Source organism: Gopherus flavomarginatus, chromosome 10 (assembly GCF_025201925.1).
Source record: "Gopherus flavomarginatus isolate rGopFla2 chromosome 10, rGopFla2.mat.asm, whole genome shotgun sequence".
NCBI lineage: Eukaryota > Metazoa > Chordata > Testudines > Testudinidae > Gopherus > Gopherus flavomarginatus.
The window spans coordinates 14,774,168-14,791,029 of NC_066626.1; the positions used below are offsets into that span (position 1 = coordinate 14,774,168).

Below are 16,862 nucleotides of genomic sequence, written 5' to 3' on the forward strand. Positions count from 1 at the left end.
TGTATGCAGCACATATCATTGTATGAAGTGTTGCACATAATGAAAGAACAAAAACAAAAAGGTATTTTTCTCTGTGTCAAAGGCAAGCAAATTTGTATGGGCTTTTGGTGCAGTGGGAAGGAAGTCAAGCAAGGGTTCTATTTTTTAAACGGATTATCAATTCCGAGGAAGGTTTTACACTTTGATACTCTGACTTCAGCTGCAAACAGGATAAATAATTGTATGCACAGTTTTGAAAGCCAGGACCCTAATCTCTTGTGCCACAAGTAGATTAGATTCCTATTTGTAAAATGAGAACAATAGATTTCCTCACATAGACACTGTAAGGCTAACTTAACTGATGTTTGTAAACCATATAAATATAATCAGACTTAAGGCTTTCTTATTCACTGGTAAGTATTACTATTATTATTACTACAATATATATACAAACCAAAGATCTACACATCCCTAATTACCTAATACATTCCCACCACATCAGGTGCTAGAAATTTTATAACTCTTTGCAATACATAGTGGTTGGGGCCTTCTGTGGTTAAGGACACATTAAATGTGATTACCATTAGAGATATGCACACACAGCCCATAGCCTCTGTTTAAACAATTGGGGAAATGGTTTAAAATATCTATAGCTGCAAGTAAACATAGGATCATGGGACTGGAAGGTACCTCTGAAATCAAAGGCCAAAGCCTAAAGAGATTCAAGGCATCTCAGATCACCAAGATAACCAAAATTTAATATTCCAACTGAAACTGTGATATATGACTAGACTGAAAAGTAACTAATATACAAAGAAGGTCATATCTTCAGCTGGGGTAAATCAACATTGAAAACAATGGAATTATGCTTCTTTACCCTGACTGAGATCAAACCCTCCATGTATGTGTTAGTTAAATAAATGGATTTAAATCAACAACTAAATCTCAATTAATGTATTCAAATACATTGTTTCAGAGTTAATGTTTTCAACATTTCCTTATTTGTATACTATATAGCTAGAGACAATATCCTTGCTATAGCAAAAGAAGTGTTACAGCAGAAGTCAAAGCAACTGCCTTGCCAACCAGTCAGAACTTGACTTCAATGGAACTATACTAATTTATACAAGCCTAGAATCTTGTCTGGAAAATACAAGAGACAGAAGAGGAGAATGCAGATTGTTGGGGTTTTTTATCTCTACATTTCTGCAGTCTCAAAATAAATGCAATTTTAAGTTGATTTCCATGACTTTCAGATGTTTAATTTTTAGAACTACAACACTTAATTTAAAAAAAAATCCCTAAAATTATTGATATGCCTAAATTTCAGTTTAACAGAGTTTTTGCACGGTAATTAATGTTTGTGGAGGTATTGTTGGAGTAGAAGGGGCTTTTCTGCACACGTGCTATATTTCTTTTAGTGTTTTCTCTAGTTATTTCAGTGAGCAGATAGAAGCTTTCAGACGTTGGACAGCCTATTAAAAATGTATTATTTATTGTGCACAGGAATTGAAACTGATTAAGAATTTCTCTTTAAATGTTGAAAATCCATGGTGAAATGTGTCTGAGTAACAGTTAGGAATCTAGTGAGTGTGTCTACAGTTGCTGTACAATCATTTTAATACTGTATTAAAACAACAACATTACATTTAGTTTTAGACACTAGAGCTTTTCCTATGATGGTTAAACAACATTTAAGCAGGAGGAAATTGGTTTGCAGTATCTTACACTGGGCCCCAATACTGGTGGTGTCACAAATAAATGTCCCTTTTCAGCAAGATGATTGTCAAGAACAGCAAGCTCAGAAGCAACCAATTTAATTAGAAGCTATTTTCAAATACATTTCACAGCGATGCATCTCACCATGAAAACTTTCTGTCTGATACACTGAGTATAATGAGTATTATTGTCTAATCAGCACTCCCTCGGTATGTTCAGCTGGAAGCATTGAAAAATTAAGCTTAGTATCACCAATGGGGAAAGAGGCTGATTATAGAAGTCTTCCAAGTGAAATATATGATATAGTACCTTTCACCCAGCACTGAGACTTAGGATGTACAGGACAGATCCTCAGCTGGTAAGCAATGTCATAAATCCATTGAAGTCAATGGATCTGACAATTTATACCAGCTGAAGATCTACCCTGATGAGTCAGAAGTTCGTTATTATATTGTGCAAATGGGAGCATGCTCTCTTCTACAGAGAAAAATCTATAGACGATACCATCAAACGGACAAAAATATCAGAGGGCAAGATTTTGCTTTTCTTTCTTTGACTGCAGCTTGTCACTTCTCCCCTACCTACTTAAATTGGAGTAGCTGGTTGCCTGGTTCTCCCCCACCCCACACACACACAGGCACAAAGGAGGCTGCACAGAAGAATAAAGGGATGGTTTTACTCACAGTTCATCTCCCAATAAAGCCCATTAGATGTCAGTGCAAATCAACACTGAACACAAATGCAGAAAAGAGTTATCAAAAAAAGACTGCAGTGTAGTTCACCATGGCATTTCTCCATTATACAGTCTGAATGTAAATTATTGAGGGTATGTCTTCACTACCAGCCAGATTGGCAGGCAGGGATTGATCCAGCAGGGATCGATTTATCGCATCTAGTCTAGAAGCGATAAATCGATCCCTGAGCACTGTCCCGTCGACTCCTGTACTCCAGCTAGGCAAGAGGCACAGGCAGAGCTGACAGGGAAGCGGCAGCAGTCCACTCACCATAGTGAAGACACTGCGGTAAGTAGATCTAAGTACGTCAACTTCAGCTACATTATTCACGTAGCTGAAGTTGCGTAACTTACATCGATACCCTCCCACCCCCAATGTAGACCAGGCCTGAGTGTGATTATTGTGCATCTTGTAAAATCAGCTACTGAGGATCCATATTCACAGATATAGTCAATAAATGCATACATATATATATTTACACAGATACCTACTAAACAAGACCTACATTTGGACTACAGGATCAGGTGTATAATGAGGAATAATCCTTCCTTTACATGCCAGCTTGTTGCAATATGACAATTGGTAACACTTCGATACATAGCACAATATGATAATTTTTCATCTATCCCTACATATTACATTTTCATAATCCTATGGAGTATTTTGTTGAGACTATTGGATTTTAAATATTAACAACTAAAGCCAAATGGACACAAAAGAAATTCAGACTCAGCTATCTAGACAGAGCTGAGAGATACTTGGTAATTTCATTCAGCTTTCATTCAGGGTCTCATCCATAACTGAGAATGTGCAGAGGCACAGAGAAAATAGAAATGTATTAATTCCATTAAGAGTTTGATTTTATTTTCTCTGGAGCATTTGCTGTTTAAAAAAGAAGGCACCAGCATGCCATTAAAACTAACATACCTGGCAGCCAGTTTATAGTTTTCCAATTCCTTCTTTAATCTTCTCTTCTCCATCTCCAAATGTTGATTGTAGGTGTACATATCTGGGACAAATCCAATATCTTTACGTTCAATTGCACCTTTCTGCATCAGTTCATACCTAGAATAATATAAATGGGAAGATGTTTTACTTTAAGTTTCTTTATATCCCTCACAGTATTTTCCTTCCCATGTTCACATTTACATTAACTATAATCACTAACACACATAGCAGCCTTGTTGAAAAATTCTTGTTTACACTCAGACTTAGCGATATTACCACTCATTATGTTATGTCCTATTTTGCTCCCCTTCACTTTTTCATAACATTTAAAACACATTTTATTTGTAGCATACGGCCTTAACCTCAACAGTTGTTCTTTCCCTTCCTTTCTTCTAGTCCATGATTTCAAAAGAAAACGTAAAGAAAAAATATTCACCTCAAATTGTACCCCTTTAAAAGTAGCAGTTTCCAAAGATACACAGTCCTTTTAGGTTATGTAGTCTCAAACACATGCTTGTTTTTCTGAAGGCCTCTAGGACTCAAAAAAAAAAGCTATGGAATACGTGGATGAATGAGCCTGTCAACTGTCCCGAGCATAGAACTCATCATCATAGCTTACCTGGAAAAATGTCCCCTTCTCCTTTATTTTACTAATAGCACTCTTTCATATCAGTATTACATTTTTCTCCTGGATTATTTTGGAATCAGCTAATCACAAACACATTTCCCATTGCCCAATGTGATATTTATACATTTTTCTTATTAGCAGGCCAAATCTTGAGCCTATGAGCTTCCGTGATGTAGAACTCTATAGTCAGTGTGCCACAACTGCAGACCAAGCCATACCTTAGGTAGTGAACAGTGATTCTTAGGTAGCCATGGGGGGGAGGGTTAGCTCAGTGGTTTGAGCATTGGCCTGCTAAACCCAGGGTTGTGAGTTCAATCCTTGAGGGTTCTGTTTAGGGAAGTGCAGTGAAAATCAGTCTGGGGATTGGCTCCCCTCTGAGCAAGGGGTTGGACCAGATGACCTCCTAAGGTCCCTTCCACCTCTGATGTTCTATGTATATTTGCATAGTACTCATGCAGCCTCTCTATCATTCTTGCAACAGTGTCTGTGACTTTACCCAATCTAAGTCTCAAACTCTTTAGAGCAATTCAACCCATGGGGATGATGTTATTGAAAATGCAGAACCGCCCAGCAGAAGGGCAAGTTCCACTATGGCTCACTGACACTACAAAAAGATAGATTACGCTATCCACAAGAGCAGCATCTCCTACGTGACTGCTTCTGTCAGAGTTCTACTTGAGCTGAGTCAGTATGAACTTCAAGATTTACAAAGATATTTAAAAAACACATCCACACACAAACTCAAGATCCTATGCGCTCCAGTTAACTCAAGGTGCCTCTGTACCAGAAGAGGTGCTAAAGAAGTTTCCCAGGTTCCATAGCCACAGTGACTCCTCCCTAGTGCACAGGGTATAGTACATTGCTTTCTTGGCTCTGACTGGGTAATCTGGCTCCACTCTCAGGGACAGCGGAGCAGATCCTCAGCTGGTGTAAATGGCCATAGTTCTTTTGAGATCAGTGAAACTATGCTCCAAGGAGCTGTGCCAATTTACAACAGCTCAGCATCAGCTCAGTGGCGCTGTATCAATTTACACCAGTTGAGGATCTATCCTATAATCCTTGGGTCCATCAAACCTGATTACCATATAAAAATGTGCTGGGGCTGAACTTGCTAGAGGAAATCATATCAGCATGTTTTGCCTTCCCAAAATGGAAATATACTGAATTTGAACAAATTTTGTATTCAATTATTATGCATGGCAACATCAGCAGAAATTAAAAACTAGGAAGGATATACAGTACACTAGCTCCTGAACTGGACTCAAACAGCAAGCTTCAAATGAATAATTGCAATGGATTTCAAATCAATAAAACACTTTGGAGAAAGCTAGAAGTTTTGTAGACCATCCTACAGACGGTGTTAACCATTTAGATCAGCTATCTCATTGATTGAAAAAAATATTTACGTTTACTCCCACTGGAAGGTTTCAAAGGATGAAAGTGAATGTTAGAAATTATTGTTTCCATGTGTATATGCTCTGCCAAGGTCAATTGCTTATCTGTGACTTCTGCGTTACCTATGCTTCCTCATAGGAATAGGCACTGCCATTCATAGCCAGGAATGAGACTGTCACTCCTGCATCTTTTTACCATCTTTGAAAATATTCAATAGTATTTAACCAAAGCTAAATTAACACTAGCATCACTTTTAGTTTTCATATCGAAAATAAACTTTTGATATCAGGTAGACTAACTACACTACCCAAGTTATCCTACAAAGGAACTATGACCATATTATGTCATTGTTTTTTAAAGTAAAGCTCTCATAAAAATCAAAGGCTCTTTTTGCCAAAAGCAATCTCAGCCATGTATGGCTTTGTCACTTGATGCTAATAAAACATTGCATAATCTAGTTTGGTAATACTTGCATTTTATATTGTGAAAACTGTTTCAGGAAGAACTTTAAGATGGCACCAAACAGCTTATTTTAACACTAAAACCTCCATTTTGTCCTGGTCTTATACTTTTAAGTTTGCTGTGCAACACAAGGCAATGCTTCCCCTTTTCCTCATTATTTTTTCATTTAGCACTAGAAATCTTGGCAGTTACCACAGAGTAACTTTCTAATCCAGCAGGGGGAGTCAGAGTACCAAAGGAAAGATAATGTTTAATATGACCCTCTTTCTCTTCCTTCAGTTAATAAGCTGTGTAATATCAGATTACTGCATGAACTGGTCTTTTTCCTCTATGCGCTTTCTATCTAGTTGTATTAACATTTCATTCTCATGGCCTGAGGAAGACTTGAAATATTTAGGAATCACTCTAAGAAATCCAAATTAGTTAGAGTTAATATATCCCTGCTCTTTGGTAAGGTAAAAATGAATCTTAGAGCTCCCTTTTTCAGTTTGGGGTAGAGGAAAAGAACAATTAAAATTGGTCTCATTATCTTGGTTGCATCTAAATTATCTAGGACACTATTATATATTCTCAACATTCTCTAACAAGAGTGATATTTTCCAACATATCTAAGTGATATAATAGAATTTGGGTTCTTATGACATTTACATGCTGTTGAAAATTCCCAGCCAAAAATCAATCAGGGCCATACTGTACTTTCCTTTTTAATCAGAACTCTTATTTGATTTCAATGGAACATTATGTCCATTTTACACAAGGGAAGAGTGAGGTATACAGAGATTATGGTCTAATGAGCTCATTTTCAAGAGGTGCTGCTACTGGAGTTATGGCTGATCAGTGCAACTGAAAAATTCAGGCCCTCAATGTCTCAGGATGGGCACCCAAAATTAATAGTAGGTATAAGTCACAAAGAAAGTGTCTGGCAAAACCAGGAATTAATACCAGATCTCCTGAGCCCCAGTCCACTACCTTAGATAGAAGTCCATTATTTGTGTTTCATAACATCATGTTTCATAATCAAACTCAAAATCTCAAATGAAACTAAGCTGCACACCATGGAAGTATAGACCTCGTGTAATCTAATAGATGGGATAAGTTCATTAATACTTTACCAGCTAAGTTAAGTGTATGAGTAGGGAACACTACGAACAGCCTTTATTAAATCTGGGCTCAGTGCAGCAAGCCCTTCACATGAGTTGCTCCCAAGCCAAAGTCAAGGTGCACCATGCTACCCTTTCCTGCCTAGTTAGATTTGCCAGCTGGTACATGGTGGGAGCATTACAGACATGGCCTCTCCCTTTTCTGCCCGCTTGATCATGATAGGAAAGTATTAGGTACCCTTCCCTTTCTCCACCTAGAACTGCAATCTGTACAGCAACACCGCCGCTGGACAGAGGAGGAGAATCTTTACTCTTCTGTACTGCTCTGCAAGGCTGCGTATTAGGGATAGAGTTGATATATAGGATTTCTTTATTTTTCTATCTCAGATAATTACATATTTGCTGGCTACACTAGCTAGAAACCTGTGAATGTCATGGGGTAAAACCATCAATACCATCAGCTGGAGATTCAAATTCTATATACTCCTTTTGTCAGACAAATTTCTCAACAGAATGCCCTAGCATGAAAGCCATCAACTTTCTATATGAAGATACATAGGACATGGATAATTGATTAAGTTAGCTTCTAGCAGACCTAAGAAGCCTGAAAGAGATTTTTCAGAATTAATTGTATTTCATTAAAATTAACATGCTCTTCTCCAAGACAACCATTAAAAACCCATGTCTCATTACTTTTTCAGTGAAAAGGGGGGAAAAGCATGCTGCTAGAGCAGAAAGTGTGGTTAGGTCTTACTATGTTAAATTTGGCTGGTGCAAATTCATTGAGTATTTATAGCTAGATAGTTCTCGATCTTTTCTTTTAAAATTTGAAAAGGAATTGTGAAACAAATTAAAGTGTGGTTAGAGCCAGACATATATAGCACAGGTGGGCATTCTTCAAGCTCTTCACCATGGCTTAGCTCGAAATAACCCAAGTACCTATGACATGAGATTCTCAAGAAGACAGACCACCAACTGTGAGGGTATGATTTAAAGTCCAGCGGTGTCTATCCTGAAATCATGAAATTCAATATGCTTGCAATACAAGCCATAAACAGATTCAGGTCTCCGCAAATGTTTTGAAGGAATTGGGTGGTGTGACGATTCTGCAGTTGTTAGCTAATGGATGTGGGGATTGATTGATTAGCACGATAGTTCATCTTTGGACATCAGATAAAATGTTCAACACCTTTAATATTTAAGATGACATGCTGTCACACTACCATTCTTATTGGAAATCTCAGCAGCAAGGCCAAGAAAGAAGAGCGTATAGAAGTTTAATTACCTCTTTACCCTCAGAGTAGCCACTCCAACCTATCACTGAGGCAGATTAGTGGAGACTTGCAGTGCCATGCTGTGCCTGTCTCTTACATACACAGCTTCAGTACAGCTGGATAAGACTTATATATCCATTAATTGCAGTGCACCTTAGCAGCCTTACATGAAACACTCAGTAGCATGAATACAGTGAAAATGTAATATGTACTGACTAGTATATACTCATTACTAGGGAAAGATTTTGTTTCCTTCTGATTTAAATTATGTAAAGTGCACTCTGACATTAAAGTTACAGGTGCTCTATAATTGCATAGGGTTACAAATACACAGATATTTAGATAAAATATATGGCCTTAAAGACCAGAATAGGTTGCTCTGAATTCCCTCCAATGAAGCAGGTAAATCTGTGTCCTTTGTTTTCCTTCAATAGGGCTAGATTTTTAGTGTATAATCTGACCAACATAGGCAACACATTGCTGCACTGCCCCTTGCATAGCTTGAGTGGGAGATTGTGACTCAATCATAATCGGTCTCCAGGTTTCTCTGCTGCGCCAGAAAGGAATGATGCTGCATTAGGTCTATACGCACTGTAGCAAACTTTCCCTCAGTGTGCTGGTGTAACTGCACAAGGGAGGACATTGCAACTCTGCAGAGTCTGCTTTTCCACTCACACTGCTACCCCATTATACATGTAGCATATACAAAAGAGAGGGCATGGTTTGCCCCCTCCCCTCCCACAGTCTGGCATGGCCATACAAGCCAGTCTATGATTTTGTCCATACTAAGTAAAGGTAGATTAGCAAATTATTTACCTGTCCCCCAAAGTATTTGGAGACATCCCATCTTTCACCCAAAGGCTGAAACACAACCGGTAAACTGAGGAATTCTTAAAAAAAAAATCAGGTTTCAGAGTAGCAGCCATGTTAGTCTGTATCCGCAGAAAGAACAAGAGTACTTGTGGCACCTTAGAGACTAACCAATTTATTTGAGTATAAGCTTTCGTGGGCTACAGCCCACTTCATCGGATGCCTAGAATGGAATATATAGTAAGGAGATATTTATACACATACAGAGAACACGAAAAGGTGGGAGTTGCCCTACCAACTCTAAGAGGCTAATTAATTAAGATGAGCAATTATCAGCAGGAGAAAAAAAGACTTTTGAGTACAAAAGTTTTTGATAATTGCTCATCTTAATTAACTAGCCTCTTAGATTTGGTAGGCAACTCCCACCTTTTTATGTTCTCTGTATATGTATATATGTCTCCTTACTATATGTTCCATTCAAGGCATCTGATTGAGCTTATGCTCAAATAAATTTGTTAGTCTCTAAGGTGCCACATGTACTCCTGTTCTTTTGTTAAAAAAAAAAAATCAGTGATTGCTAGTTATGAGTTTTCTGACCAAAGGTAGTCAAAGCTAGATGAGAACTGATTAGTAACTGCCAATGAGCTCTTTGGGACTGGGAGCCCATATCAATGGATGCAAAGATCTGCAGTTAAACTGCTGCTTAATTCTCCAGAACTGTCAATCCAATACCATCAGCAAGCAAAAAGACATTACAAAAAGTTTGGGGAGTCAGAAGAATACAGAACATACAAGAAGTTTATGATATTTTGCAATATTCCATAAGTATTTTCAAACATGGTTTTAAATTCCCAGGAGTATCGTTAGAATACACATGTTATGGTGTATATGGAGATTTGCACAAATAAAGCATAATATGATACAACACCATTCATTGCAATGAAGAAAAATAGTATTTATTTATCATTTAAAATAAGACACCAATATGAACATAAATTATATATATATATATATATCTCCAGACAGAAAGATATTTTAAAAACACTCATTTTCTCAAGTTGCAAATAAACATTAAGAATTTTGTCTAATTTAATACAGTGTTAGATCTTAGGCAGACTATTACTTTTAAGTGGATCATTTGATAAATTAGTCAAGCTCTTTTGGTGTAAATGAAAGAAGTTCTCAACTAATTATTTTCTCATTTTAAATCCCATTAGAACTTGATCACAGCATGGATCAGCTGTACATTAGCAAGAGGAAGGAACCAGTTCAAAGAAGAACTTGATAACACTAATCTGCTCTCACCTCATTAACAGTGTAAATCAGCAATTTAAAACCAATTTTAAAAACCACTTGCTAATATCATAAAAATGCTCTGCAAAGGAAATGTCTTAATACCCTAGGACTCGATCCTGAAAATCCTTACTTATACAAATAGTATCATTGAAGTTAAAGGTATTGCCCATGTGAGGAAGAACTATTCATGTGAGCAAAGGTTTGAAAGATCAAACCCCTAAATTAGAGTCTGATCCTCTTTTGTTTAGAGTCAATGGGAGCTTTGCCACGGACTTGAATCTAAGCAGGATATGACCCTTGCAAAGTTTCCGTTCCATACAAAAGCTGTCATTTATATCGGTCTAGTATTAGCTGTCTTTTGCCATCAGAGTTACATATCTGATATTAATCATCAACTGCTTACCATCTAAGAGTTACAAAGGCTCCTGAATGGTGCTCTTTCTGCATGAATGTACACCTCTATCCTGATATAACATGACCTGATATAACACGAATTTGGATATAACATGGCAAAGCAGTGCTCGGGGGGGGGGGGGGCAGCAGATCAAAGCAAATTCAATATAATGCAGTTTCACCTATAATGTGGTAAGATTTTTTTGGCTCCTGAGGACAGCATTATATCGGGGTAGAGGTGTATTAAAATAATGACATTGTATACAAAAATAAAATGCAGCATAAGCTCTATAGGCAATGCCTGCCTTTGGAAACTCTGCAGCAGTAACATCAGTGTCTTACAAGTGGCTGGGGCTTGGTCCAGGTCCAATGAACTAGACACAATGACTCAGTGTGTAATAAAACAAGCAAGAAGTTTCAAGCCTTAAATATATGTGTCTTAAAAGTTAGATTTTTCATTATGTGAAAAAGACAACTTTTTTTTTCAAATTGCATTATTCCAAAATAGCTTGTCAAACAGCCTAAAAAAATCCAAACAAACAAAAAAACCCAAAGAATTCCCCTCAGCCTTAAAAGAAAGACTAAGACATTTCAGGTAAATAGGATCCGCCCCTCCCACCCAAATTACTTGGAGGGTTTGAAACAGGCTAACACAAGGGTTCTCAAACTGGGGGTCAGGACCCTCAGGGGGTCACGAGGTTATTATATGGGGAGTCATGAGCTGTCAACCTCCACCCCAAACCCCGCTTTGCCTCCAGTATTTATAATGGCGTTAACTATATAAAAAAGTGTTTTTAATTTATAAGGTGGGTCGCACTCAGAGACTTGCTACGTGAAAAGGGTCACCAGTAAAAAAGTTTGAAAGCCACTGGGCTAACGGAAGCTGTATCATTAGAACCTTGCTATCAGAGTCACCCCTATAGATCCATAACATAGCTCTCTCCCCCCCATAGAAGCTTTGTCATTCTGACAGTTAACCAGTAAACAAAGTATACAACTTGGAATATATATTTTAAAAGCAAAGCAGGGAACTCCTATACAATTCCTCTGCTTGCAAATTGTGGGACAAAAAAATCTCTATGAGCCACTTAAAAATATAGAAAAGAGACCAGAAGTAACTAGTCACAAGGTCACCCTTCCGAGCATTTTTTGACTTAAATTAAAAAGATAAAAAATACAAGGGCAGCCATCACAATTTTCTAACCAATGGAAATGACTAAAGTTGTGATCATTCTGCCTTCTGGTCACTTCATTTAAGTGTCTAAACGGGAGCTGCTGGGGTTCAGCTGGTTTGAAAAATCTGGCCCTAAAATGATTGTTTCCATTCTCAACCTAAGCTTATTTTCCTGAAGAGAAGGTTTCTCAAAATAAAGTTTGATTTTTCTTTGAAGCACAAAGAGACTGGATTGTCTACATTTATTCCAGAGTCATCACAGTAAGATGGACATTTAAAAAGTTTTACCATTCAGTTTGGAAGCAGTCAAGGGTTCTGACCATCCCCATTCTGACCAGAAAATTGCAAAGAAAGTCATCCACAACTTCAGGTATTTCAGACACTGAATGCTTAGAAGTCAGAACAGATCGCTGAGCCTGAAATTAAAAAATTTAGTATTTGTTATTTTAAATATGTGCAATCCCTGAAAAAGATACAAGAACCCATTACTTCCTAGCCTATAATCCAATCCCAGGGCCACTCTCCATCCAATAGTCATTGGAATAAAACAATGCAAGACATCTAAACCATTTGTGTGAAAGTGTGATGCTGTGTATAAGAAAGGTGACCATTTATATCACTGTTACACTTTGTATAAGATTTATGGAAATTGTGTATCATGTAAGGCGTCAATGGAAAAAAGTTACAATCAAGTATAATTATCCTCATTAAATCCACATATCATGTTTGTGTTTGAAGTTATGAATATTGGCTGTGTTTTATTACTGATGATTGATATCGACCAGATGGATTTACATCAAGGCTAGGAAGCTATGTATTGATGGGCCATCAAAGACACTCAGCTCTCACAAGGGGCCATTCAAGAAAACTCATCCCATCTAGTAGGTCTTCCTACAGATGCCTCAGACAGCGCGATGCCGATGACTCACCCCTGTGATTCAGCAAACCATGTAAGAACATGTGATATGCTCATGTGGCCCTGGACTCCATCCTGGGCCAGTAATTTTCCACATGCAGGGGCTATAGGCTTTGTTTGGGATAGTAACATAAGAACAACCATACTGGGACAGACCAAAGGTCCATCTAGCACCATATCCTGTCCTCCGACAGTGGCCAATGCCAGGTACTTCAGAGGGAATGAACAGAACAGGTAATCAACAAGTGATCCATCCCCTGTTGGCCATTCCCAGCTTCTGGCAAATAAGGCTAAGGACATCATCCCTGCCCATCCTGGCTAACAGCCATTAATGGACCTATCCTCCATGAATTTACCTAGTTCTTTTTTGACACCTTATAGTCTTGGCCTTCACAACATCCTCTCACACAGAGTTTCACAGGTTGACTGAGCATCATATGAAGAAAAAAAGTATTTTGTTTATTTTAAACCTGGTGCCTATTAATTTCATTTGGTGACCCCTAGTTCTTGTGTTATGAGAAAAAGTAAATACTTCCTTATTTACTTTCTCCACACCAGTCATGATTTTATAAACCTTTACCATATCCCCCCTTAGTCGTCTCTTTTCCAAGCTGAATAATTCCCATCTTATTAATTGCTCCTCATATGGAAGCAGTTCCATACCCCTAATCATTTTTGTTGCCCTTTTCTGAACCTTTGTCCATTCCAATATATCTTTTTCGAGCAGGGGTGACTTCATCTGCACACAGTATTCAAGATGTGGGCATACCATGGATTTATATAGAGACAATATGATATTTTCTGTCTTATTAGCTATCCCTTTCCTAATTATTCCCAACATTCTGTGCGCTTTTTTGACTGCTACTGCACATTGAGCAGATGGCTTCAGAGAACTATTCACAAGGACTCCAAGAACTCTGTCTTGAGTGGTAACAGCTAATTTAGACCCCATCTTTTTAATGTATAGTTGGAATTGTTTTCCAATGTGCATTACTTTGCATTTATCAGCATTGAATTTCATCTACCATTTTGTTGCCCAGTCACCCAGTAAGTTTCCAGGCACATAGCAGAGGATATAAAAGACTCCTGAAATATCTCTATTTTGCCTCTTTCCTGCTCAAAATCTCTAGTCTGGGGATTTACAACTAAAAGGGGCATTTTGAACTATGGACTGAGGACCTTCTAATCTTTTGGAAGTTACCAGAGATACTTGACAAACCAGCAATCTATTCCATCACTGCTACAAACCTGATAAGGACTTTGCAATCATTTGTATGTATATGATCTATTAACCATTTATAACTCTCCTTTTATTAATAAATCTTTAGTGGTTTACTAAGGATTCGTTGACTGTGATACTTGGGTAAGATCTGAAATATATATGGACCTGAAGGCATGTGTTTGATCCGCTGGGATTACTAAAAATCTCATATATGGTGAATTAGGTTTTCATTAATCCCTCACCACATTAGCTTCCATCCAGATAAACAGGTCTAAGGGCTGGAATGCCAACATGGAACTGTTTGACTTCTAGTTAATTATTGTGGTACTCCAGAAGCTCTTTTGGTACCGGCTTGATGAACCTAGTTATAGATTAAACCACCAGTTTTTGGTGACTGCCTTCTCTGTTTCTTGCAGTCTGCCTACAGTGTGTCATTCTCAGTGTGGCTTATTCCAGGAACCCAGTCACAGAAGGATATTACTAAAAAGCAATTTCATTATTGTTCAGGGACAGAGTTTATTCATATAGATATGAAGTAGAATGTCAGAATGACCTCTTTTCTGGATACAAACAAATACATGTACATGGCAAGTAACTAGAGACGTAGCTTCAATATTTGCACTTCGGAGTGAAAATTTCGAAGGCCTCTGAAGTTTTAGCCTTAGAAGGTGTATATGGTCTTTTTTTTAATCAAAGTAACCACACAAGACTATAAGTGTGATGCAAAGGATTTCATATAATATTCTACAAGTTTTACAACAAAATTGCAATAAGCTGCCCCTTTGGGCTATTTTCAGAGATTGAGAGAGACGTTTGACACAGAGAGGATTTTAGACTAAGATTGCTCTATTCCACAGGTACTGTAAAGTAATGCTCCCACCTGTACCTGTCCCTCCCAATCTTTAAACAGTTAGTACTGCAGTTAATAGTCTATAGTAGTGGTGGGCAACCTGCAGCATGTCAGGGTAAATCACTGGTGGGCCGCGAGACCATTTGTTTACATTGACCATCCGCAGGCATGGCCGCCTGCAGCTCCTAGTGGCTGTGGTTCAGCATTCCCAGCCAATCAGAGCTGCGGGAAGTGGCAGCCAGAGCATGCCGCTTCCTGCAGCTCCCATTTGCCAGGAACAGCCAACGGCAGCCAGTAGGAGCTACAGGTGGCTGTGCCCCTGGATGGTCAATGTAAACACACTGTCTCGCAGCCCACCAGCAGATTACCCTGACAGGCTGCAAGTTGCCCACCACCGGTCTAGAGCCTGGACAGAAATAGGAGGAAAATCCCCAATACAACCTACCCTAAATCTCACATGATACAAACTGCATCTTTAATTGAAATGGGTAGTATTAATTGAATATAAAGGACCAAGGTCCTCAATTATGTGCAACAGGCTATAATTAATAGTATATTCTTAGCGCCAAAGCACACTCCAGAGTGGTAGTGTTTTAACTTACTAGACCTATACCACAGACAGATACACTCTAGTTGTGAGAATGCCGTGGCTGTATAGAATGTCTGCTGTCATAGAACGGTCTCCTTTCTATGCTCCTGCTGTTCTTTTGGCCCAATTCAAGTAAATGCCCAACTGTGACACATCCAAAGACTACCTAGGAGAGTAAGGTACTTCACCATCACCTGTTCTTAGCGTGCAGAAATCTTGTTTGTGCCTGCTGTGCATGCTGAAGAATCAGAGAAGGCAGTGCAGAAGTGGGAAGAAAATTGGCAGCATATGACCTCCAGAGAAGAAAGAGGAGAACCTATATAATATCAGTGCAGATAGAGATAAGCAACCATTTTCAGGCTCCCTGCACAGGTATTACAGCAGTGAATGGTTTGGAAGAGTTATCGGAGGGAAGGGAACAGGAGACCTCATCGATAGGAAGGCATGGGATGCATTGTCCTAGGTATTGGGGTTCCACGACCACCACTCCCAAGGGGAGGAAATGGGTGGTGGTGGTCGGGGACTCCCTCCTAAGGGGGATGGAGTCATCCATCTGCCGTCCAGACCGGGAAGCACGAGAAAGCGTGCTGCTTGCCTGGAGCTAGAATTCATGATGTGACGGAGTGTCTGCCAAGACTGATCAAGCCCTCGGACCGATACCCCTGCCTACTTCTCCATATGGGCACCAATGATACTGCCGAGAATGACCTTCAGTGGGTCACTGCAGGTGGCTCTGGGAAGAAGGTTAAAGGAGTTTAAGGTGCATGTCATGTTCTGTTCCATTCTCCCTGTTGAAGGAAAAGGCCCAAGTAGGGACCATCAAATTGTGGAAGTAAATGCGTGGTTGCATAGATGGTGCCAGAGGGTGGGTTTTGGATTCTTTGACCATGGAATGTTGTTCCAGGAAGGAGAATTGCTAGGAAGTGATGGGATCCACCTAATGAAGAGAGGGAAGAGCATCTTCACAGGCAGGCTGGCTAACCTAGTGAGGAGGGCTTCAAACTAGGTTCACCAGAGGCTGGTGACCTAAGCCCTGAGGTAAGTGGGGAAGTGGGATACCAGGAGGAAACACAAGGAGGAGGGTGCAACAGAGGAGGCCTCCTTCTTCATATTGAGAAAGTACGGCAATCGACTGCATCTCTACCCCGATATAACACTGTCCTTGGGAGCCAAAAAAATCTTACTGTGTTATAGGTGAAACCATGTTATATCGAACTTGCTTTGATCTGCCAGAGTGCACAGCCCTGCCTCCCCGGAGAACTGCTTTACTGCGTTATATCCAAATTCGTGATATATTGGGTCACGTTATATCGGGGTAGAGGTGTAGTTATCTTAGGTGCCTTTACACGAATGCAAGAAGCCTGGGAAACAAA

General features: G+C 39.0%; 1 protein-coding gene across 2 annotated transcripts in view; it reads right to left on the reverse strand.

The window, feature by feature from the left end:
• SPAG16 (sperm associated antigen 16) overlaps positions 1–16,862 on the reverse strand; it is an 817,531-nt gene that overhangs the window by 780,502 nt on the left and 20,167 nt on the right. For both annotated transcript variants that reach the window (XM_050916165.1, XM_050916164.1), the window contains exons 4-5: positions 12,201–12,328; positions 3,360–3,497 (exon numbers count right to left, since the gene is read on the reverse strand). In XM_050916165.1, coding sequence (XP_050772122.1) covers positions 3,360–3,497; positions 12,201–12,328 — 266 coding nt within the window. The remainder of the gene's footprint in view (positions 1–3,359; positions 3,498–12,200; positions 12,329–16,862) is intronic.